The following is a 26,362-nucleotide window of genomic DNA, read 5'->3' as shown; positions in this document are numbered from 1 at the left end:
TTTCTCTCCTCCTGTTATATGACAGAAATCAGGCCTCCAATTAACCTCCTATTTCACCTGACTGGGAAGCAATGGTTGGTTTATCTTCCTGGCTTGCTGCATCACAGGTACCATACAGTTCAGACAAAACAGGAAACCATTGGAGACTTTGAAGTTTGATCTCTTCAACAATGATGGGAAGTCCGAAAGAAAGCATTGTTTCCAAACATTCTGCTATGATTAATGAATTAGCCTATAATAATCATGTGGCTATAACAAGCTCATGTTGTGACTTTGGAGAATTGTGATTTTTAAAGGGTGGGGCTTTTTTCAGTTCACACTATTAAATTTTGCAATTACAGGTTACTCACTTTGTTTATAGGCTGTGCAAACGGCTTAAATTTGGAGGCGCAATTTAGAGGAATCTTTCCAAAGATGTGCTTGCAGTTATAGCAATAGTCCTTAGACTTGTATACCTCTTTATAGTGCTTTACAGCACCCTCTAAGTGGATTGCAGAGTCAGCATGTTGCCCCCCAGCAATTTGGGACATCATTTTACCCACCTCAGAAAGATGGAGTCAACCTTGAACCGGTCAGGATTGAACTCCTGGCAGTGGGCAGAATTAACCTGCAATACTGCATTCTAAGCAGGGGTGGGCTTCAAAAAATTCAGCAATGGATTCTCTGCTCGCTTGCTGGGTGGGCATAGCCATGGTGGGTGTGGCCTAGTCAGCCTCCTGTACCACGGCGGGGTGGGAGGTGTTTTCACCTTTCCCAGGCTCTGGAGGCTTTCTCGAGCCTCTGGATTGGCGAAAACTGCCTTCCCCGGGGTCCGAAGGCCTTCTGGGAGGCCAATTCTCCCCCTCCCCGAGCCTCCATGCGAGCCCTGCACTTACCTCGCATCCAAAATGGGCAGTGTGTCCTGGGAGGGGAGGGGTGGGATAGCAGGGGCAGGCATGGTGGGCGGGGCCAGCCAGGGGTGGGATTTAGAGGTTCTCCAAACTGGCCATAATGTTAGCTACGGGTTCCCCCGAACCCGGGCGAGGCTGTAGCAGCCCACCCGATACTAACCACTTTTATGATTATGATGTACTGTGTCTTCTTAAAGGCTCTGTTCATCTACTTAAGTATCTCTTCACTTTTTTTGAGCATGCCCAGATGATGTGGGGAAGAGAGTCTCCGTGAGGCACATTTTTTTGTGTTTGTGCAAGTCTTCAAGCTCCTTAAGTCTTCATGGAGTGGCTTTGCAGTCTAAATAGTTCAAATCTTATTAATTTATAAAGCTAACTTGTAATTTACTGATTATGAAGCATGATAGTTAAAAATAATTATAATAAAAGTTCTAATGTCCTAATATTTTTTCATATAATTTCTCTCTTTTATACTTATCCCAATTCTTTATTTTTTATTTATTCATACTTTTCCTTCCAACCCAATTCAAAGCTTAGTTAAATTATTGAGGTTTATTGAAGTTTTGCAGGCTCTAATCTGAAAAACACTTCAGGGTCAAATGTGGGTTTACCCCACTGGACTAAAGTATATTTAACACTGAAGTGTACATTTAACCCACAGTAAGGATGAATGTGATTGGGCTGTTAAACCTACCACCATGTTTGGGAGTAAGGCTCCATAATTTAAATGTGACTTAGAACCTGAGTTATACGGGAAATCAATGCATCTGCTACATACCATGTTTATAGATGTACATTGTCTTAAAACAGAGCTTTTCAAATGCACTGTGATCTGGATTATTATTTTTTTAGTCAGATTTTGCACTCTTTGGAGGAAGGAACCTCCAAAACCTCGTTCTGGGTTGTTGGCTGCATTTCTAAAAGACCAATTCTCAGCCTTAATTATAGAATTGCTTTATAATGGGCTTCCTGTCAACATTCCAATTTCATTCCATAAAATGTAGTCTGCTTCGCTGTATTGATTAGTTCTCAGAAGTCTTCAGGGCCGCGAAACTGCAAAATGAGGGGGAAATTACCCCTCTCGGATGGATGCTTGCTCTTGCTGTTGTAAATATTTGTCACATTTTATTGCTCTATTTGGGAGTTGTCTCCACTATAATATTGTTGATAATAGGTTCAGTAAGTGATGCTCATTTTTTTCCTTGAGAGAGAGGGAACACGTAGTGTGTGTTCACAGTAGAAATAATGCTATTACTTATAATGCTATTACTCTGCAGATTTTCTCCAGAGCAATTTTGTGGAGTGAACCACAAAGGTGATGGGACAGAAAAAAAGGACCAAATCCTTTTCTGAAACTTTCTTTTCTTTTTTAATTTGTTCAGTGCAGTGGTGAAATTCAAAAAATTTTACTACCGGTTCTGTGGGCGTGGCTTGGTGGGCGTGGCAGGGGAAGGATACTACAAAATCCCCATTCTGTCCCTACTCCTAGGAGAAGGATATTGCAATATCTCCATTCCCACCCCACTCTGGGGCCAGCCAGAGGTGGTATTTGCCGGTTCTCTGAACTACTCAAAATTTCCGCTATTGGTTCTTCAGAATCTGCTCAATTTCACTCCTTGCTCTCTTCCTCTCTGTGCAGAAAAAGCAAATGGATGGATCTCTGTTATGAAGTTTGACTGAGGGCTGCACCAAAAGAGAACAAAAAAGGGCCACAGATTGCCCATTCCTGTTGTGGGACAGTAGTTTTCAGTTACGCTTATCTTTCAATTCTTCTCCCAAAGGTGCTTTTCCAAAAGGAAATTGGACTTTCTTAGTTTTTTTCCTTGAATATGTTTCTCTTCTCATCCAAGGAGCTCCTTCAGTTCTGAGAAGCAAAACATTTTCAAGGAAAAAAGAACCAAGAAAGTCCCGTTCTTTTTGGAAAAGCACCTTTGGGACAACAATGACCTGGATGATTGAGAGTCTGCGTAGACTTTCAAGTCTTCATTTCCCATTCCTGTGGAAATTCTTTCGTCATGGAATATTTAGAATGTGGAACATGCTATCTTCATTCTGGATAGGTCTTTAATTACCTGTTTCAAAACCTTAAAACCCCACAGCGTGTCTGACCTCTTTCAAAAGTCTTTCCTTCCTAAGAATTCCCAGCACTAATGTGGTTATGGCAAATTGGTGTTTATATCCTGTCTTTTGTCCTGTCCATCGGGTTTCAAGGCAGATTATAATAAAGTAATGCAAACTCAGTAAAGTGCAGATAGAACTTGACTTGACAACAGTTCATTTAGTGACCATTCAAACTTACAACAGTGGGGAAAAAGTGACTTATAACTGTTTTTCACACTTACAACTATTGAAACATCCCCATGTTCATGTGATCAAAATTCAGGCATTTGGCAACTCACTCATATTTATGACGGTTACAGTGTCCTGGAGTCATGGCATCACCTTTTCCAACCTTCTGACAAGCAAAGTCAATAGGGAAGCCAGGTTCCTTTAACAATTGTGTTAGTAACTTATCAACTGTCATGATTCACTTAACAACTTTGGTTTAATAAAGGTTGTAAAATGGGGGCAAAATTCATTTAACAAATGCCTCACTTAGCAACAGATGTTTTAGGCTCACTTCTAGCTGTAAATCGAGGACTACCTGTAACCCGGCCCAGATAATAACAGCCTTCTTATTTTATACATTTCCATTTCTTCTGTCCATTCTAATCCCAGCCAAATGGTATAAATTATGATCAACATTTGTTTGGCCAGAACTAAAGCCAAGCAAATGGCACTCAGCAGTCATAAAATTTGGAATGCCCTGTGTGGAAATGTATTATCCTGTTACTGGGGTCAGATTTCTTATAGGAAAGATAATTGTTCTACAGAGCACTGATAGGCATGCATAGAACAATGGGCCATTATTCTCCTTTCCTCCCTCCCTCCCTGAGCATTAATATCGGCCAGACACATTGACAATCTCAGTGCATCTTTCAGTCCTGATACTTAGAGGCATTATCTGGGCACATCATTTGTGTGCCATGTTTTAGTTTTCATTGAGCGCAGGATTCTCTAAGATGGGGCAAATTAGAATAACAGTTGCCTTAATTGTCAGTGTTAGCCTTGCTGTCGGGAGTTAAATTATACATGAAATACTCTGTATTTTATACTTGATGCTCTGTCATTCAGGGTAAGCTGCCTAGAATCTGTAAACAGCTTGCAAAATGTAAATTGATTAATCAATACAGGTAATCCCCGGGTTATGCGATAAGTTACGCGATAAGTGCCCCCTTAGGAGCAAGTCCCAAAACTATGGATCTTGCAGCACCACGATTGAGGCTCTGCAACATTCGTCCTGCTTCTTGCTGGCCAAAACGGAGCTTCGGTGCTCCCTTTGGGCCTCCAAAGGCCTCCCCCAGCACACTGCAAGCCGAAATGGAGCTTCAGAGGGGCAGGTTGGATTTTGTTCTGTACCATGTTAACTTTTAATGGTCACTAAACAAACAGTTATAAGTTGAGAACCTCCTGTGCTGTTGGAAGGAGTGGAAGGCAGATTAGCTTAGACATTTACTTTCAGTTGGCCTGTTCAGCAGAGTTCTGTAATGGGGCTCCGGATTATAGCCAGCAATATTGCCACATTAAATGGCACTTCTCAAATGCTTCTTTGTGATTTTAAACTTTACAACCCAGAAGCCTGTGTGGAGGCCGTTGTAAACAATTCGGGGAACCGTAAAGCCGTATTACAGTAAATCATTTTTAGAGCTTTATGAGTAAACGCCTCTCCAGCAAACTTCTGAACACAGCAGATTGCTAAAATCTAGAAGACGTTAATGATGTACACATTTATTCAGCTAGAAGAAATTCTCATTTTGAAGAAAATAACGCAGTGCCACATATTCAGTTTCTTCTATAGAAAGGTATTTAAGGTTTTGTTCACGTTCTATACATTTCTTGATTTAAGTTTCAGCTTCATGATTTGCCCATGTTTTGCTGATAGAATTATTTTGAAGGGGCCAACTTGTACACGTTGCCAACTTGTAAAATCTCCAGTAAATGGATGTGTAACCTTTGGTTATGCACATTTACTGAAAAGCCACTCAGAGTCACTTTGATCCACAAGATGGGCAGCAAATAAATTTGATGAATAAATAAAATAAATGAAAGGAGCTCATGGCCTCTCTGGCTCATGGATTCTACTGTTAAACTGCTCTTACTAGTAACAGGTCATTCCTGGCATTCAAAGAAATTCTCCCTGTGTTTGTTTCATGGCCTGCATACTGGAATGGTAGAAAAGATTGTGGCTTTCTTTAGTGTGGCCTTCCAGGTTGTCCTGTCTTCCTTCTCTTCACAAGGGGAAAGATACACTGTTTTTCCATCTTTTGGTCTTGTACTATATGAATCACTATGTATGCTTAGTGAATCCTGCATGTAATGCTTCACTAAACTATAGACTGAAATAAAATAGTTCCCCTTCTTCCTATATTAGAGCCATTGATGGGTTTTTAGATGTGAGTGGCGTGGGCCTACTAGTGAAGAAGCTTGCCGTCCACTGGAAAGGTTGAGAGTTGAATCCTAGGTAGAGGCAGATGTTTTTCTCTTAGGGCACAAAGGGGAAAAAATCTGCTGCGAACTCCACATAGGCATTGGGAAGGGCATCCAACCAGTAAATTCTCGACTCCATCAGTTGCCCAGACTCTACCGGAATTAAGAGATTACAGGGTTGCACAAAGGAACAAAAATGTTTTTATTGTGTGTGTGTGTATGTATATGTATATGTATATGTATATGTATATTCTTTTTTTACCATTGTGGGTGCTTTTGATTTTATTTCAAAATGAAATTAATGCTTTAAAGAAGGGCTGTGGATTTCCACTGTGGCAGCAGCCCAATATATGTCAACACATACACAGAGACAGTGGTGGGTTGCTGCGGTACAGCTGTACCAGTAGTGGCCGGGAGCAGCTGAGAGCGTACCAGCACGGTAGCTCATTTGGCCTGCCCGCCCGCCCATGCTTTATAGCTGTTTTTATGGCAAACAGCAAAGTGCGCACGCGCACACAGTATGCGGTGCCTGCACGAGCCCCAACAATCAGCTGGTTGTCACAGGGGCGGTGGATTGCGCACATGTGCACAGCGCAAGTCAGGCACGTGCGCGAACAGTGTACCGATAGTGGCAGTAAGAGCAACGTACCACTGCACAGAGGCAGAGACAGAGAGAGCTTAATCTCTAGCCTGGAACAGGGTCAGTGATGGCGAACCTTTTTGACAATGAATGTCCAAACCGGAATGTGCACGCATTCCAGATTGCCGGAAACCCAAAGACCAGCTGGCCGGTGCGCATGCCCATGCCAGCCACCTGGTCTTTGAGTTTCTGGCATGTGCATGTTCACCGGCCAACTGATTTTCAGGTTCAAGTGTGAAGACCAGCTGGCCGGCACGCATGTGCACAGCAGAAACCAGAAGAGCAGCTGGTGACGGCACACGTGTCCACAGAGAGAGCTCTGTGCGCCACCTCTGGCACGCATGCCATAGGTTCGCCATCCCAGCTCTAGTTTCTGACTCTTTGGGGTGATTGAAACAGTGATGAAATAGTGATTATTAATCAACCCATTCTTTGGACGTGAGATTTATACTCAAGCGATTCATGATTTGCATGCCTTAGCAGGGCTCTTTGAACACCTAAAGGCTGATACTAATAAATGAAAGTGAAGTAGAGATTGAAGAACTAGAAGGAAGTGGATGGACAGGATCAAAGGGAATTCTGGAAATCTTTTTGGAAGGGCAAATGATTATTATGAAGCAGGCGAGCAAACCTAGCTCATTAGCCTCTAATTCACAAATTCTTCACATATAAAGTTTAACTCTCTATCCATGTGGTATGCCTGCTTTCTGAGACTGGATATATTTTATATGTCAGGGTGTGAGGGGTTTTTTGTTTTTTTACAAGCAAGTGGTTTGCTTGTTTGTTTCTGTCCACAATGATACAGATATTTCAGCAAAAGTGTTTATTCTTTGAGTCTGGCTCATCATGCCATTTGATTTTTTCCCCAGCTTGTTTGTTTGATCTTCATTGGTCCCTATAACGTACAGTTGCAGAAATAATCTAGCAATAGCAATAGCAGTTAGACTTATATACCACTTCATAGGGCTTTCAGCCCTCTCTAAGCGGTTTACAAAGTCAGCATATTGCCCCCAACAACAATCCGGATCCTCATTTTACCCACCTCGGAAGGATGGAAGGCTGAGTCAACCCTGAGCCGGTGAGATTTGAACAGCCGAACTGCAGATCTGCAGTCAGCTGAAGTAGACTGCAGTGCTGCATTTAACCACTGCGCCACCTCGGCTCTTCCTAGATGGGGTATTGCTTACCAAATTATTAAAATAGTTGTGCTGTTCAGTATGGCAGGGGAAATTGATTTATTACATTCAAGATTGTGGCATTGATAGCAATTGAAGCATGTTGTTAGTTGCGAAGTCATGTCCCACCCATCGCGACCCCATGGACAATGGTCCTCCAGGCCTTCCTCTCTCTGGAGTCCATTTAAGCTCACACCTACTGCTTTGGTGACTCCATCAGCCACCTTATTCTCCGTCGTCCCCTTCTTCTTTTGCCCTCCATCTTTCCCAGCATGAGGCTCTTCTCCAGTGAGTCCTTCCTTCTCATTAAGGGGCCAAAGTATTTGAGTTTCATCTTCAGGATCTGGCCTTCTAAAGAACAGTCAGGGTTGATCTCCTCAAGGACTGACTGGTTTGATCGCCTTGCAGTCCAAGAGACTCGCAGGAGTCTTCTCCATCACCATAGTTCAAAGACCTCAATTCTTTGGCGCTCAGCTTTCCTTATGGTCCAGCTTTCACAGCCATACATTGCAACTGGGAAAACCAAAGCCTTGACTATATGCACTTTTGTTGGCAGGGTGATGTCTTTGCTTTTTAGTGTGCTGTCTAGATTTGCCATAGCTTTCCTCCCCAATTGAAGCATAGAAGTGTTAATAAACCAAATAAAAGAATTGAAATAAAAGAATGGAATATATTTAATGTAAAAGTTTTTGAATATGCAACTTTGTTTAAGGATACCTTTGTTCTCTTGAGCCCGATATGATCGGTTCCAGCTTTCCACAATAGAGTGTGCTCCATTTGTCGTTTTACCTACAGCTTCCAATATTCTTCCTCATTGACTATACTAGCTGGTATAATATGAATTATAGTCACAAATATTTATGAGGTATCACATTAGAAATTCTAGAATTATAAAATGTGAGGTTTGGAAGAGACCTTGGTTATCATCTACACCAGTGTTTTTCAACCACTGTGCCGTGGCACACTAGTGTGCCGTGACATAGTGTAAGGTGTGCCGTGGGAGAATTACTTTATATATAGTCAATATAGGCACAGAGTTAAAATTTTTTAACATTTTCTAATGGTGGTGTGCCTCGTGATTTTTTTCATGAAAAAAGTGTGCCTTTGCACAAAAAAGGTTGAAAAACACTGATCTACACCATCCAGCCTCTAAAAAAGAGAATCCACCAATCTCTTAAGTCCTAAACAGCTGTTGTCAGTAGAATTTTTCCTGGATATTCAACCCAAATCCCTTCCTTCTAATTGAAATCCACTGTTTCTTTTTCCTATCTTCTGAAATAAATTTTAACAATTCTGCCCCACCTTCTACATGATAGCCTTTCAGAAGCTTAAGGACAACTGCCATGTCTCCTTACAGTCTTCTCCAGGCTAAGCACACTCAACCCCGCCAAACATTTATCCCAAGTTTTCTTTTTCAAAAGGCCCCTATCATTTTGGTTCCTCTCCTCTGCATGCCCTCTATTTTGATAACTTCTTCTCTAAATTATAGTGCCCAGAATTGGATACCGTATTCTTGGTACAGTCAAACCCAGACAGAAAAGAGAGGAATTGTGAACTTTTCTTGAGCTGTATCTATTCTGTTTTATACCAGTACTGGTTTTATGTAGTTTTCTGTGTGAACTTTTAATTGGGAATGCCAGGAACCAAACTGAGAAGTGTATGCTTAGAGAACATGTTGCCTGACGGTAATCTATGGATCATTTTCAAAATTGTGGGTTTTTTATTTATTCAATTGGGAAAAGTTTAAATATGATATAAAACTTACTGTGTCCAAATGTTGTTTATATGAAATAATTGTGATCACCCAGTACACAAATATGTATTTGTGACTGTAGGGTTGTATTTTTTACCATCTATTGTTTCCTATTGCCACCCAACTATCCACTTACCCAGTAAATCTTGGAGGAGAGTGAGAAATTCCCAGAAAAAATCATTCATGAGATTCTATTTCATATGCAGAACTATTATTAAAGATGTAGTAAGTTAAAACATTCAATTTTCTTCAAAAAAAAATCAAAGGGGGGAAAAAAGCAATAGAGCATGAGATGATCTTCCCTTGAATTAAAGAGGATGCACAACAAACACAGTTGTATCAATAAGGCAACAGGATGAACTTAAATTATACATGGCAACATGTGTTCTGTATCAGCTTGGATACTGGACCTCGTTCTTAATGGTTGCTGCTTTGATTTTTGAAATTAAGCTAATAGCTTGAGACAACAAGCGTTGAAGGACAAGCTGATCATTATTTAATTTGAATTGCCAGAGATTTTGAGAAATAATTTATCATTTGTCTCCCATTATTAATAAGGATCTGATGCAGCAGAGACTTGAGAGGCTCTGACATTTTAATAGCTCAGTGTTTGTGTGTGTGTATGTGTGTGCGTGCATGTGCGCACGCTTGTGTTAACTTGGAAGTATTTCAGCTAATGATGTCTTTCTTCCTTCTCTGACTCATGTTTCTTTCACCAACCATTGACATTTTAGGGATGTGGCTTCTGAATCTGACAATAACATCAGGCAGATAAACCAGGAGGCTGCCCACCGAAGGTTTCGATCAAGGAGACACATTAGTGAGGATTTGGACCCTGAGCCCCTGGACAGTGTTGATGTCCCTGAAGTACGTGCAGGATTTGAAACTGATCTTTTAATAGTTTTGGCCAACTGAATGTACTCACTTGTTTATTTATTACCTTATTAAATTTTCTGTACCACCCTGGTTTCTCATGACTTAAGCCAAAATGACTCTTTAAAATGGCTTAATTTGGACTCGTAGTTTTCAAATATAAATTTGTACCACAAGTAGGGCTGAAATCAGGGGTGGGTTGCTGCCAGTTTTACTACTGGTTCACAAACCTCGCGCTGTGTGTGTGTGCCCTGTTCAATGTAAATTGTTCTTCGCACATATGCAAATAAATAAATAAGAAATAAATTAAACTCTCATAGTTTCCTTGATTTCTATCTATGGCTATGAAAAGGAGGATGACAACTTTTCATCCTTTGTAAGAACCCTGCTTTTTTCTACTTGCCAGCTTTATTTTTTTTCTCCCTGTATCCAGGTTGCTCAATCTTTACAACTTTAGCTTCAACTCCCAGAATCCCCCAGTGAGCATGCTTGCTGACTGGGGAATTCTGGGAGTTGAAGACCATATACTGTATCTTAAGGTTGCAAAGGTTGAGAAACAATGTCCTACATAATGCTCAAAGTATAGTATATAGAGAGCCAACGCTGATTGTCAGAGGTTAATTGTGTTCTAAGTCTTACAGGTAAATAATTGATTTTTAGGTTTAACTAGCTGATAACCCAGCATTGCCAGGGTATTTATTTATAGGAGGGAAATGTCTGAACCAAACGTAATTTCTAATGTTGGATGTTCCCCCTTACCAGAGGGATCCCACTTGTGGTGTACTGTGAAGCCTTTACCATGGCAATTCCATTGTGCTGTACAGTAGAAGCCAGTATGGCAGTACAGCACAACAGGCTGTATCTTAGCAGAACACACACACACGAAGAGTGTTAGGGGTGTCTTACCCCTATAGTATTTTTTTCCAAAGAGTAAATCATCTGTGTACCAAGTTTGGTTGAAATAGTTCTAGGCATTCCATAGTTATGCTGGAAGATACATACACACAGCCTTTTTTTTAATATATAGAAGATTGATGATAGCCAAGCAAATTGTAGAGAAGATTGGTATATTTATTGTTGATACTTTTTTTTCTCAGCCATGGGAAACCATTTCTGAAGAAGTGAACACAAGTGATTCCTTAAGCCTGACCTTGCCCCCTCCGCCTGCTTCCCCTGTTTCTCGGACCAGCCCTCAGGAATTCTCTGAGGAATTGAGTAGAAGACTTCAGATCACTCCTGATTCAAATGGGGAACAACTCTCTTCTATGATTGTAAGAGACTCGAACATTTCTTTTTACTGCTCTGCTAACATGCTCATTGTGATTTGTAGAACTTACTTCAGAGTCAACACAACTGGTAATGGTGTGTGGACATGGTGCTTCAGGCTACAAGGGAGTATTGTTCCTCTTAGTTTCATGGAAATTATTGGACCATTCTACAGTGCATCACGATTATGGTGCAAAGTATACTTACCCTGAGGGCAGTTTCCACAGAATTCAGTGATTTAAGTAAGCCAGTGTTTCTCAACCTTGGCAACTTAGAAAAAAGAATATAGAATAACAGAATTGGAAGGGACCTTGGAGATCTTCTAGTCCAAACCCCTGCCTAAACAGGAAACCCTACACCACTTCAGACAAATGGTTATCCAACATCTTTTTAAATACTTCCAGTGTTGGAGCATTCACAACTTCTGAAGGCAAGTTGTTCCACTGATTAATTGTTCTATCTGTCAGGAAATTTCTCTTCAGTTCTAAGTTGCTTCTCTCCTTGATTAGTTTCCACCCATTGCTTCTTGTTATACCCTCAGGTGCTTTGGAGAATAGCTTGACTCCCTCTTCTTTGTGGCAATGTCCCTGAGATATTGGGACAGTGCTATCATGTCTCGCCTTGTCCTTCTTTTCGTTAAACTAGACATACCGAGATCATGCAACTGTTCTTCATATGTTTTAGCCTCCAGTCCCCTAATCATCTTTGTTGTTCTAAACAACTTTAAGTTATATAACTTTAAGATGTATTGTCTTCAACTCCCAGAATTCCCATTCAATCATGGGAGTTGAAGTCCATACATCTTAAATCTGTCACGGTTGTGAAACACTGAATTGAGCAAATAAGTCAAAGCAATTTTGATCCAAATCCAGTGAGCCTACTTTTGAGTAGAGACCATAACTGAGTAATAATATTTATGCTATTAAATATGTGTTGTGATTTCATTGGGAAGAGATTTTATTCTTACTCATAACTTCAGTGAACTTGACAAACAAAGTAGAAGTTCTCTGAATGCTTCATTGAGATAAGTAAATAAACAACAGGCAGGTAGGATTTTATTTCCTTTTTTTAAATTTAATTTTAGATGTTCATATAGTAATTTTAACAGAATCCAATCTCGGTCGGTCACAGGGACCAGAGGTTTAGTCTTCCGAGATTTCATACTGAATTGATGGTCATAAATCTATGAGGAAAACATGAATTAATACTATGTATGAATGAGCCTAATCTTTATTAGAAGATCTTGTAAGCAAAAATTGTAGAGGTAATTCTTTCTTCAGTGCCATTTGCACATTATGATGAACCTCTCCATCCTCAGGGAACTTCTTTAAATAAACCTCTCCTCTCGGAGACCGACCCATCCAGATTGGATCCTGCAATTATTATCCTGGGACAAGTAGATTTATCTTCGTTCATAATTTTAACAATTTATTTTCATATATAAATGTGGCATACAACTGGAAAATTTATACTAACACCTGTGTATTGGGATAATTATGTTAATGCATCAAAAGTTTGTTTTGCCTGCTTTCTTAACTCAGCAATTGCATTAATAGGCTGGGATGAACATCGACAGTGAGTGTAAGAATTGCACTCGACTGTTTTAATTATAAACAACAGTCAAAAAGTTTTAATTAGTGGTTTTATAACAGTGGTGGGTTTCGGATCCCGGTGCAACCGGTACGTTGCAACCGGGCTGGGCTCCCACCACATGAATGCGCATAGCGCACGCATGCATACTTACAGCCTGCGACGCTTCGTGACACTCCAGCTGCTTGGCGGAGTGTCGCGCAGGCGCCGTGCGCTTCGTGCACCTGCATGGAAGTCCCGAAAACTTCAAATACCGGTAAGGAGCGAGGGTGGGCGGGTGGGCCCTCCACAACACCGTACTGGAACAGTACCTGGTGCTCCCAGCAGACAGCGGTAAGCCTTTCCCGGGGCGTACCGGTCATAACCCACCACTGTTTTATAGCCAATTGTCATTTATACATTTAACGGGACAGCACATCATCTTGCCCTCTTAGCATTTAAGTAACTGTAATAAGAAACCAAAGTGTGGGAATTTTTTTTTTCAAAACTAAAATGGGGGAAAAAACTCTAAACAAATGTCTCTATCAAATTAAATATTATGAAAGAACAAAAATACGCAATCCATAATGAAGAACAATTTTTTTTTAAAAAGGAGTATAAAATGTTAAAACAAATACAGTTGAGGAGACTAAAAACATTACCCAAAGTGACATTTGAGTTGATGGGCATAAATATATAAGGAAAACTTGTATTAATACCAATACTACACAGTGTCCATGTATGAGTAAGCCTGTTCTTTATTAGAGGATCTCTTTAACAAAAAATGTTGAGGTAATTATTTCTTCAATGCCATTTCCACATTGTGAATTACACATTGAGCCAATGTTGTGCTTTCCTTGTCCAGTACTTTGCAAGAAAAAAACCTAGCTATTAATAATCTAAGTTGAATTCATTTCTTAATTTTGTACTTTAGGAAGTATTCCATTTTTGCTCTGTTTTGTGTACTTTAGGAAATTCAAACAGCTGTCTTACTGCAGGATTCTCTTTAAAGACATTTTGTGAAATTTTCTCAATTTCATCAACTTTTAATCAAAAACTTTAGACATTGCTACCAAAACTTGCTTATGATTTCAATCTAAAATGATTTAGATTAATATGATGCAGCATGATGGGAAAATTATGCTGTGAGTAAATTATTAATTTATTCCAGCCGTTTCAAAACCATTTCTTTATGATTTGTTGAAATGTCTTTAAAAGGAATTCTTAAGCATTCTTAGTTTCATTAAGTTTCCTCTCTTAAATCCCAGTACCAAAGTTTTTAAGACTTTCCAGATGTAAATTCTTTATGTAAAATTAATGTTCTTTATAATTAAAAAATAATGAACCTGCTACTATTCAAATGATTTATGAAGATGAAGATAAATAGACTGCTTAATCTGAACCACATTGGAATTTGTCTCTGTTCTTTATATGATAAACATTTAATAGAGCAAATTTATCCTTGAATTTGAATAATGAAATGGAAATGTATTTCCATCTTAACCAAGCTTCTAATGATAGCTGTGATTATAGAGTTATAATAGTTCGGTCTAATGGAGAGTTAAGAACAAATCCACTAGATGATCTAGTTTTCCAGTAATACGAATTTCCAAATGAAATCTATCAAAATAAATTTGACGTTCCTAAATCTCCACTTTGATTTTGTTAATGTTGCATTGTGATCCCATTGATATTGGGGGCGGGGGGATCTGTGTATTTCACAAAGGCTTATTTATGCTTTTTCCTAAGAAAATCCTTTTTCCTACAAAGATCTTTCATTTAAGACCTTCTAGGCAACAGATCAATTTCACATCTTATCTGGCTAACAAACCAGGCCTCCAACAAATAAAGATATTAACCTCAGAGAAAACATTCCGTAAAAGATTATTTTGTTGTCTGAGGGCTGTGAAGTTTCACTTAAATGGATATTCCTATGATGAGTCCATTTAGAAAACAACTGGCTTCCGATGAACTTATTCTAATACAGTTGTATGGTAGGAGTGAATTACTTGGGGATCTATATAACACATATTTTAGGTTACTTTTCGTAAATGCTTGAAAGGCAAACATTTCTCACCAATCTTGCAAGAATCTTCATAATCTTGCAAGGCGCTTCGTAAGATTTTAAGTTATTTCTCTGTACTATCCTTAGAAAATACAGAAGATTGTTCCCAGTTGTTCCTCAAATAATAAATGGAATCACTGAAGATGGGAGACAGTGAATGTTCATGAAATAATCTTTTTTTTTCTTTTACTCATGAATAGCTTTCCACCTTATTTATTTTGTTCTATCAACAGTCCGCCCACATTTGAGAAAATTAAATTTCCAATAAGGATACCATTACCTTCTTGTCCACTGCGGCTCCTTCCAAATACTATATTAATTTATATAACATATAAATTAATAATCTATAAATTTCTGCTATTTCAAATTGCATTCAAGGTTTTGTTCATGAAATGGAAATTTTAAGTTTTCTGTCAGTCAAATAAAGCGAAAGAAGGGCAAATTAACCTATTAGCTGGAAGAAAGGTAAACTTATCAAGGGGCTGAATGAAGGCTAAAGTAACCATACATAAGGATGCCAGGAGAAAATGACAGTCAGATGTATATAAAACAATCTTTTATTTTTTAATTCCAGCAAAGAGATCCCTCTGCAAGGTTGCGATCTTGTAGTGTAACTGATGCTGTTGCTGAACAGGCCCATTTATCACTGGTAAGTAGACATTCCTCGCCTGTTGTTTTTGTTTGCTTGTTTAGCAAATTTCAGGAATGCGTTTGTGTTAAAATGTTTTTGGCTGCATAGGAAAGTTATTGTGTTTTTTTTTTGCTATCAATACCCAGTTCTAGGAAAGAGCGGTTAATCAAAAGGCTAGTTAACTTCAATAAATGCGTAGCAAAAATATTCTTTCTACTGGCTGGAGAAATCTTTTTTGTGATGGTAAGATCATCACTTCGCTACATGGACTCAGATCTCAGCCATCCTTGAAATTTAATGCTGGTGGTTTTTTTTTCCCCATTGGGATGGTGATGATTTAAATAACCGTATAATGTACTGTATTTCCATGTGTGCAAAAAATTGTTGCCCTTGAGTTGAGCTCCCACTCCTGGTGGCTATTATGTACTTATCTTCACCATAATACAACAATATTTCCAGTCCAGTTTTAAAAAGTGTTCAGAAATGGGTTGGCCCAAATACATTGGCCATTGGCCATTCCTGCTTAGCTTCCAAATGAAAAGAAGGTCAGCCATGGGTTTATGTTTATGAATGAAGGCGGTTTCAATTAAAAACCAGGCACTTCTGGATTAGTGATTTTAATGTAGTTAAAATCTAGGGGATGCAGGACTCAGTGGTTAAGACGCTGAGCTTGTTGATCAGAAAGGTTGGCAGTTCAGCGGTTCGAATCCTTAGCGCCCCATAACGGAGTGAGCTCCTGTTACTTGTCCCAGCTTTTGCCAACCTAGCAGTTCAAAAGCATGTAAAAATACAAGTAGAAAAATAGGAACTACCTTTGGTGGGAAGGTAACAGCGTTCCGTGTGCCTTCGGCGTTTACTCATGCCGGCCACATGACTACAGAGACTTCTTCGGACAGTGCTGGCTCTTTGGCTTTGAAAAGGAGATGAGCACCACCCCTAGAGTCAGGAACGACTAGCACATATGTGCGAGGGGAATCTTTACCTTTAGTCATTTCTGCAAAGATAGAAATGTAGGAATCGGCTAGAGAGGGGGGACTCAGGATATGGTCTCAAGAGAGCTTATAAGGAACGGGGATATTGATAAGGGAATTTGTAAAGAGGCAGAAAGAACATTTCTAAAGAGTTTTTCTGTCAAACTTTATGAAGCCTGTCAACCATCTAAAAAGTATCTTTTAAAAAAAAAAATCTTATGTATTCCATGTAGAGTGGCCTGGAATAAAAGTGGAAAATCGGGGAAAAATTGTTTTTTTCTGGGTTCCCCCCCAAAAAAACTGTTTGAGGGGGGGATGGGTTTTCCCCCAATTTTTCCATTTATGTTCCAGGCCCTTCCTATCTCTAATTCCACAATACTGGAGTTGGGATCTTTTGCGATTTAAAGAATTGTTTTAAATGGTTGATTCGTTTGAATTTTCCTTTGCTTTTCTCCTTCTAAAATGAACACCATTAATTGTGCTTTATTTCACCTGGGGCTGGAGGCACCACATTTTATTTTGGGGATAATTCCCCCCCACCCCCACCCCCAGGTCACATAATGGCAGTGTGGGCCTATTTTAGGAAATGCCTATCCATCAAGCTGATTTTGCAAACACAAAATAAAATAACTTCTTGCTTACTACGAAAAACCATATCTAGAAATGGTAGAAGAAGAACGGGGTGGGGGTGGAGGGGCAGAAGCTTTATTCAAAATTATACACAAGAATCTGGTCAATTGAAGTTCAGTACTAAATTGGTGCCTGATAAGATCAATGGAATTTAAGAGAGGTTGGACTTGAATCATTTGTGACAATTTAAGGACACTTAGCTAATGACATGTTTAACTCTGCCAGCTAGCTTGCTTGCTCTTCTCCTACAAATAAGCCCAATTGAGCAGCTTGCTGTCATCATTTTTGCATCAATCCATTTTCAAATCCAGGCTCTCCCGTTTCCTTTTTATTTAGGGATGTATTTAAAATGTGTATGTCACCCTTGAAAAAGAGTTTTTCCACTCTAGTTATTTTCTTTAAAAAAAAGAAAAGATACAAAATTTCAGTGTATGTATCTTTGAAAATGTTTCATCAAGAAATAGTCATTGCTATGTATATTTTATCCTGAAACACATATTTTATATGCTTTGGGTAACTTTGGAGTTCACCGGTACAATACAAATAACAAAACAAAATACTATACAAAATATCATCAACAACAACAACAATAATAGAGTATTCTGTGATCTACTTCAACATGGTTTGAATCTCAATCCCATTGAACCTGTTTATTGTGGTTCAGTGCTAATTGAGCTGATATATGTTGCAGTCCAACATTTGAAGTGGAGCAGATGTTGTCCTAGATAGAAAAGATAAGGCTGGTTCACATCAGATATGGATGAAAGAAACATTTGCGCATTCCTCTTTCTGTGCAAACTTGAAAAATTCTCTGTTGCACGTAGGTCTTGGGTAATTCTTAATTAGGTCTCTGGCTTGAATCTCTAGATTGGGTGCTTTGCTGTAGTCCTCAATATGTCTTCCCTCACTTTAATCCATATGAAAATTATACTGCAACATGCTTTGTTCAGTTACTCTATCTTGTTTCTGCAAGGATTTTTTTCTGGGAATCCAAATTTCGTATTAACCTGGGGCAAATTTCACGGGCAAGAATATACTCTTCATTATTATAATCTGGGATTCCTGTATTTGATCGAACAGTTTTTAAAAAAAAACTGCACAGCATTTTTCTCCTTTTAGCAGCTAAGATTTTTTTCCCCCTTGTTCTTCTGTGTTCTATTATGATTTATTTTTTTCTGGGGAAATCATCACACTCAGCTTCTTCTTTTTCAGCTTGATTCTACCAAAATCTTTGCATTTGCTGTGGCCAAATCCAACTTGCTTCATTTAATTGTTCACGCTCCTATTGTAGGTACTGTCTTGGTGTCCTCTGCAGGGGAGAAAAAATTCATGATCATGGACACATTGCCTTCTCTTTTCTGGTGCCTGCTCTATATATATACATACCCATCCACTATGGTAGCAAGGAATTCTGTGATTTGCAGTCTCTACATATTTAGTGAGGGCTAGTATGTAGATAGGCAATAGAATGATGTGGCTAAATAGATAGATTAGATTAGATTAGATTAGATTAGATTAGATTAGATTAGATTAGATAGATAGATAGATAGATAGATGATAGATAGATAGATAGATAGATAGATAGATAGATAGATAGATAGAGATAGATAGATATAGACCTTTCTGCTATTCTATGCTATAAAATGAAGATGAAAATGTTAATCAAGATGCCATTATTTCAAATTAGCGTATTGCTCATCCCTTAACTATAACAATTATTATTATTTAACAGCAGAGTGGCCCTTCTAGAAGACTTCGTTCTTCCACGGTCACTGGGGGTGAAGATTCGACGGTAATGATACTTTTATCCAGCCAAATCTATACCATTCTCCTCCTCTCTTATTCAAATCTCTCTTCTTTTCCCTCTGTTGTCAGAATAACAGTCTTTCAGAGTGTCAGGGATGGATGGGGACAAAACAGAGCAAGTGACAAAACACCTGTGATGTCATGATGAAAATACTTGTATCAAACGTTGGAAGGCAAGTGGGCAGGTGTGGCATTTGCGTGATGGCGTCACCTTGCTCCTCTTGTCATTTTGGCCTTGGTGGGTTTGCTGGAGATGCTTCAGCTTTTAGATTGGGCACAGATTCTCTACTTGTTCAACTCTACAGATACCATACTTCCATAGCCCAAAAGTGCTTTTTTTTTTCAAAAGGCAGCTGGACTTCCTTTGTTTTTCTTTGAAGACATTTCACTTCTCATCCAGAAGCTTCTTCAGTTCTGAAGAATGAAGCTTCTTGGATGAGAAGCAAAACATCTTCAAGGAAAGACAATCGAAGTCCAGTTGCCTTTTGAAAAAGCACCGTTAGGATAACCATGGCCCAGATGACTGAGAATCTCCATAGACACATTTTCATACCTTGGTGGTGAAATACATTGCATCTTCTCACCATTCTCCCAGCTTCAGTATCTTCTGTAGTTGTTCAGCCACCTGCTACAGAAACATACTCAATATCTAATTGGATATTTCCCATGGGTGTTACTTCTGATAGCCAGTTCTCTTCTCTTCCTCCAACTGTGGCATCTTGAAAGTTTATTAAAACGTTGCTTCCCAGCTTCTTCTGAAATAACTGAAAGGCAAAGAATCATCTGTTTGTGCATACATACAGAAAAATTAGAGGTGGAGTAGAACTTACCCTCACAAGCTGTCGATTACCTAATGAGCAAGTAATTATCCCATCTCTGGTTTTAACTTAGTGGAGATGCACTTGTGTGAGTTTTTCTCATTCGAATCAAGCAGAAAATATAGCAAAGTAGGAATGGATAATTGCAACCAAACAGGAATGTCAATTTGTAGACAACAGAAAGGGGGCAGAAAATTCTTTAAACAAAATTTGAAGAAATATACTTGGCTCTTACCAATGAAGTTGCATAGAGCATTTAAAGTAAGTGGTTTGCAACATGTATTAGCGCAAACCTTTAAATTATTAAACCAACCGTCTTGCAACTGGTACAACTGCCCGGTCTGGGTTGTTTGAACTTATCATGCATGCCCACACCTCCTTCAGCTTTTCTACGAGGACCAGCAACAAAGTGAAGCATGCACACACATGTGAAGGCAAACATTAACTTCTTTCAAAGTAAATATAAGAGCCTTGCAAAACAAAAAAGGTTTAATTATTTGGAGAGAGATGCTTTATTTGTGCTGGCAGGTTTTGCAAACCACCTACTTCAAGTGCTTTGCACTACCCTATTTCCCAGACTCAAAAACTTATAAATCAGATTATTGCAAAAATCCAACAGACATCCACCAGTAATACACAAACAACTAATGAAAATAATCAGAACTAATTGCAATTGTTTTCAGCTGTTGTTCTTCAAGAATAGAGATGCCAAGAAAACAAGGAGCCAGTATCCTCATTGTCTATGTTATAAAAGAGGAGTAATGATAATAGAAAGAATCAGGGAAAATGTCTTGTTATTAAAAAGTAGTTTTTACTCTTGGTGTCACATGTTTTGGGGGGAAAAACACTCCATGAAGGCACTCTCATTTGAATAACAAATAATTTATTTTATTCCAAACAGACATTGTTTCTCTTCCGTACTAATCTGTTTATTGAAGTCTCGTCAGCATTTTAAACTACAGATTTTGAAAGTCAATTAAAGCTAGTCAATTTTCCTGCATTGAATATTTTCCACTTTGAACCTTCTCTGCATTGTTATATGATACAGTAGGATTAGTCAATTATGGATCAATTTACCGTGGTTTCCATAGCTATCAGCTATCAGAGAAGGCCATAGGATGAGGAGAGGCTTACCTGCACAAAAATGTTCTAAATTTACCAAATTTATGTTACAATCCAAGGTAAAAAAAATATGACTCAATTTGAGGGAGAACTAGAAAACAAGGCTATGTTGGAATATACCCAGTTAAATGGTTTAATAATTTCCTGCCAAATCTAAAGAAAGGAAGAAGGAAGGGTAAAGTTGTGATAACAAGTTCCACTGTTGTTTTTAAAAAGTGTTTTATTTATTTGATTTATTGACCACCTATCTTATCACAATTTCATAATCTAGAAGAACAAAAATGTTGTGATATTTCATACTATGCGAGCAGAATGCAGTCACATGCATTTTCCTCAGTGATGGTGGACAAATTGGTATCTCTTAACACCTCCTATTCCTAACCCACTATTGCTGGAGCATAGTCATGGGTTAGGCAACAATGGGCATGCTTTGTGACAGAAAGAAGGGTTCTAGAGCAGCCAAACTCAAGGCCCACGGAGCTGCTGTGGAAACAGTGAAGAACCAACTTGTAGTGCCTCTGCCAGTGAAAACGGAGCTCATGAAAGCCACGTGTCCATCCCCCCCCCCACCCGCCATCTCCATTTTCATTGGCAGAGGATTGCAGGAGGGTGTCGCAGCCAAAATTGGAGCTCAGGAGCCCTTTTTCGCTGGCAGACTGGTCGAGCCATCGCAGGGCCCCCCCAGCACAAGTGATGTCACGCTGGCCATGCCCGCCCTGGCGACGCCCACCCATCCCCCGGAGGTCAAACCCAACCCTGATGCAGCCTCAATGAAATAGAGTTTGACATACCAGTTCTAGAGCATCCTGAGGCCTCAGAGCACCCCGACAATATTTTTCCACTTGCAAAAATTTAGTTAAAATTAGGGGGATTTTCAAGTCAGCCGAGTCGGTTTTGGAACAAAAGCCTAGGCATAAAAATGAGATGTCACCTGAGAATAAAGTTGGTTTGGCTTTCAAACTGATTTAACACACTCTGACAATGTTCTATTAATACACTGTACTTGATGTCACTGAGTAACCCATTTTCCTAGGTTTTCTTTTTAATCTCAGATTTTTTTTTCCTCATTTTAAAAGAATCTCATGTTTTTACAAACCAGGAAACATTTCTCCTTCACCACTTTTTTTTAAAAGGAGTTTTAAAAATGTTTGCTTTCCTTCTAGCAAATGTGTATCAGTGCATCATTATGTAAAAAAAAACAGCAATTTTTGTTCATCTCGTGTATGAGAAATTATTTCAAGCTGTTCTTTCCATATAAAGATCGCAAGCTTTAATAATCATGGCCTGCTATTATTTTATAGCAATGACCTCTTTGAATCAGAGATTGTCAAAATTTCAAAGTAATGTTTAACATTGAAGAAAGAAAGGGGAGTATTTTTTATCACATTTTGTAATCTACGTAAGTAACCACGTTTTTAGTGTGTCGTTAAAACCACAAGCATATTTAGTATGTTTAAAGATTGTTCAACTTCAATCCTTTGCTCCTATTAGTTTCATTAACTTCTAAAAAAAAACCATGTATGTGTGCATATATTCATATGAAGTCATGAAATGTGTACCCATTTCTTAGTGTATATAAATATAGGGCTTCTATCATGCGTGTACGGATGTATATTTATATGGTTTATTAGCAGTAGCAATAGCAGATAGACATTTACCGCTTCATGGTGCTTTAAAGCCCTCTCTAAGCAGTTTACAGAGTCAGCCTATTCCCCCATCAATCTCTGGGTCCTCATTTTACTGACCTAGTAAGGATGGAAGACTGAGTCAATCTTGAGCCTAGGGGGACTCAAAACTAGCAGTCAGCAGAAGTATCTTGCAGTACTGCATTTTAACCACTGTGCCACCACGACTCTTATTGTTCTTGTCCAGGCAGAATCTCATGGCACATTGCATTGCATATCTTATTTGTCAATATTAGCAATGGCGACTCTCAATCTTCCAGTTATTTCGGGATTCGTTGTGCAAACGAGGGCAAAATGTTGCAACTTGAGAATCCTAGATTCCAAGGTTGATCATTATAGGACAGTTATTCCTAATGGAAGTCACATTTAAATCATATTTAATGACATCAAAATGCTCAAAGGGGATGCAGCCATTAGCAGGAGGTTTTAAAGAAAAATGTTCAAAGGGTTGGAAATTTCTAATTTAATATATTAAACAATATAATGAGCCTGTCGGTTTAGTAATGAACTGATGTCTTTGAAATGAAGACTACACAGCTTGTGACCTAGCCAAAGTCACTAACAATAAACCACTAGGGACCATTTTTTCTGATTGGTACCGTTTTAGGGAAGCAAGTGAAGTCAGTTTTTCAGCATTTAAAGTGTAAAAGCTTTTTTAACTGTCTTTGTTCTCAGTCCTCCAAGTATTTGTGCACTGATTGTGTCTAGGCTTTTTAAATTCTTCTGTTCCTTTGATTGTCTACCTTTAATGAACAGATCTCATCTTCAGCGAGGATAAAATGGCGATTACCTCTGTCAAACTAGACAGCATTTACAGCTTCTGTGAATCTCAGTGCCTTGCTATCTATCTACTTGTGAATGTGCTAACCTTGCTTTTGTGATTAAAACTGAATCTTTATTTTTCTGCAAGTGACCCTTTTAAGGAAGGGCTCTGCCAACACATACCTTCTCAGTTGTTCTGTTGCAATTACTGATTGTAAGAATGACTCACTGCCACAAAGTTAACGCTATGGTAATTTCTTGCATAAACAGCCATCGGTGGCCTATGTTCATACTACACCGGGCTTACCTTCAGGCTGGGAAGAGAGGAAAGATGCTAAGGGCCGTACTTATTATGTCAATCATAACAATCGCACTACAACCTGGACTCGTCCTGTCGTGCAGGTATGAACTTCTTCTCCTCCAGCAAACCAGTGAGATCTTGATAATCATCTGCAGTTCTTTCCGATTCCAGATGAAAACTACGGGGGAGGACAGGTTCTGATGAAATAATTATCTCTCAGTGAAAAGAGATGTGCATTAGCTATGGCAGAATCTGCTATGGCGCAGGGCCAATGCCAGATCTCATGCACATCAAACTTTGGCAGATCTGCAGCATAACGCAAGCCCACCTTTAACATCCACACTATTGATAGTAGGGAAGTGGGCGATGCAAGACCATGTTCTGACTTACAATCAGATGATTAAAAGCAGATTTCTCTTTCCCTGCTCACTTCAATGAAGCTTTAGTTGTCAGCTTGCAGTGAGTGAAATTGCAATTTCCTGGGGCTATAACATTGTTAATTGCAATTAACAAACAGGAGCTAGCTCCAAGCTGCACTTCTTCCCTCCCTGGAGTTAACCCGCTCCTTTAATTACAGTTTAGCAGCATTAAACATGAGATCAAATTGAACAGAATTTTCGAATAAATCTCCATTCCAAAGCCGTCCTTTTCAAACCTCGATGTTAAGTTACTAATTCTTGCATTTCCATAGCTATCTGTGATTAACACCATTGAACCTCTTAAGCCAAGAAATAAAACAAAATAAAAATGTCAATGATTTATCCAGGAACATGGAAAGGCACATAGACAATAATTTAGGATCATAGAAATAGAGCAGGGGTGTCAAACCCGCGGTCCGCAGGCTGGCCATGCCCACCTCGGTTTAGCGAAGAGGGGGAATACATCATGTGATGACAACATAGCAACATGAGTTTGACACCCCTGAAATAGAGGAAACTGCTAGAAGGAGATTACCTAAACAAGTCTGCATGTACACCAATTAAGGGAACTTATAGGTAACAGTATATAACTGGAGTTTTTTTTCCAAATTTTGATTAATAGACAAAAGACTGGTTCAAGCACATCGTCATGAATGGCTTTCTAAATAGAAGCTTCTGTGGGGCAGGCAGAAGACAACAGCCATTCATGCCATCTCCAGTCTGAGAAAAAAAACTCATTCAAAAATGCCAGTAAAATAACTATATTGGGATGCATATGGTAGATTGTTCCAATTATAGTATATTTCCCCCATTGGAATGCCCACCACTGGAATGCTTTATGGAAAGCGGGAATGAGTAAGGAGTGTTAATCATGATTTATTGATTTCAGACATCCTTTATTATACCATAGTTTAGTTTTTGGTACAGGAAGTCGTAACCTGTAGCTAACTTGTGTTTGCCTCTAATATAGCTTGCTGAAGATGGTGCTTCTGGGTCAACATCAAACAGTAACAACCATCTAAGCGAGCCTCAGATAAGACGGCCTCGTAGCCTCAGTACTCCCACAGTTACATTATCTGCACCGCTTGAGGTGAGAAGTTCTTTTCCCCAAACCGGGCTTGTTTGCCTCTTGAGTTTCCATTCTTCCCATCTCATTAATTCTCCTCACCATTTCTGTCCTCCCGCCAGCTTTACAATGTCTCTTTTGTATCTCAGACATATTTGTACCTGTCTTTGTTTTGTAAGATTACACTTGCTGGTTCTGACTACTTTGCCACATTTAACAATTTAAGATTGGATTGCTTCTCCAGACGATTATCTCCCTTCACCCTTAATACATTCATCTTCCGATATTCCTTCACATCTTGTAAACTCGTTGTATTAGAAATGTTCTACACATTTTGGTGCCTTCTGTGTGTATTTCGGTTTTGGAATATCATGTTTCACATTTGATTTTTTTTTTTTTTACTTTCAATGTTGTTTCCATTTGTTTGACAAGCTAAGGCTTGATTTCTAAGAGCTGTATGATGCAATTCCTATGGAATAGTCTCCTTCCTGGGGTTAGCATGGCCCCAGTCCTGATGTACTTTCATAAAGCTGTAAAAACCTGGCTCTTCCAACAGGCCCCTAGTAGAGTATAGCGACTGACTTTGGTCCTTCTTTTAATTTGAAGTTTTCATCTGTCAACTCCTAAAGTTGCCATAGTGAGGGAAGTGGGGGGGTATGCATTCCACGCATACTTTCAGCTAAAGATGGATCTCAGATAACTGCAGCAGGCTTGGGAGGGGTGCACCTCATTGGGGAATGTGATTTATGACACAGACTGAGGGGAGGGGTAAAGTTCAGCTATAACTCAAACAAAGCTTAGATCTGACTGTCTGTCAGGTTTCCTAAAAATGCCCTAATTGATTCATAAGTATTGAGCCAAGTTTCAATACAAAACTAGTCATTTATTAGGAGAACCTTTAGGCAAGGCCTTTTCACCCTTGTCATCACTGTCATGGGATTCTGGCGACTGGTCTTTGTTGCCTGAGGTCCCCTCCCCCTTTGTCTGGGTGGGGAGGGACTAATGCATCTGGGAAGGTCCTCCAGACCTCTTTTTGACTCGTGCAGTGTATAGGTCCTCAATGGAAGACAGGTTGACAGTAACTGTTTTTTCTGCAGTGCTTTAATAAACCATCCACTTATCTCCCTCCGGTCTCTGCCTGTTTCGCTGCTCTAGGTTGGTTCTCTCCTTGATTAGTGTCCATCCATTGCTTCGAGTCTTGCTTTCAAGTACTTTGGAGAATAGTTTGACCCCCTTCTATTAGTATTAGTATTAGTATAGCATCGTTCCTATCACCCATCTCCTCCCACTTATGACTGCAGGACTGTAACTTTGTTGCTTGTATCCTCATGATTTATATTGATATTGATTGTTTCCTGATTGCTTATTTGTACCCTGTGACTATCATTAAGTG

The 26,362-nt window shown here is 39.2% G+C and overlaps 1 protein-coding gene and 1 long non-coding RNA gene across 4 annotated transcripts in view; one reads left to right on the top strand and one right to left on the bottom strand.

The window, feature by feature from the left end:
• Positions 1–26,362, top strand: part of NEDD4L (NEDD4 like E3 ubiquitin protein ligase) — a 343,050-nt gene that overhangs the window by 270,658 nt on the left and 46,030 nt on the right. Inside the window, exons 10-15 of one of the 3 annotated variants that reach the window (XM_032214568.1) lie at positions 9,720–9,852; positions 10,956–11,129; positions 15,333–15,407; positions 18,723–18,782; positions 23,454–23,585; positions 24,874–24,993. In XM_032214568.1, the coding sequence (XP_032070459.1) occupies positions 9,720–9,852; positions 10,956–11,129; positions 15,333–15,407; positions 18,723–18,782; positions 23,454–23,585; positions 24,874–24,993 (694 nt within the window). The remainder of the gene's footprint in view (positions 1–9,719; positions 9,853–10,955; positions 11,130–15,332; positions 15,408–18,722; positions 18,783–23,453; positions 23,586–24,873; positions 24,994–26,362) is intronic. The other 2 variants (XM_032214569.1, XM_032214570.1) reach the window with 2 other exon arrangements.
• Positions 17,862–21,267, bottom strand: LOC116506702. Its single transcript, XR_004255065.1, has 3 exons — positions 19,850–21,267; positions 19,350–19,560; positions 17,862–18,299 (listed from the first exon to the last, which is right to left on the bottom strand). It is a non-coding gene; the product is annotated as an uncharacterized LOC116506702 (long non-coding RNA).

Source organism: Thamnophis elegans, chromosome 3 (assembly GCF_009769535.1).
Source record: "Thamnophis elegans isolate rThaEle1 chromosome 3, rThaEle1.pri, whole genome shotgun sequence".
Lineage (NCBI taxonomy): Eukaryota > Metazoa > Chordata > Lepidosauria > Squamata > Colubridae > Thamnophis > Thamnophis elegans.
The sequence above is the reverse complement of the archived record's forward strand: the minus strand, read 5'-3'. Positions and strand labels throughout refer to the sequence as shown.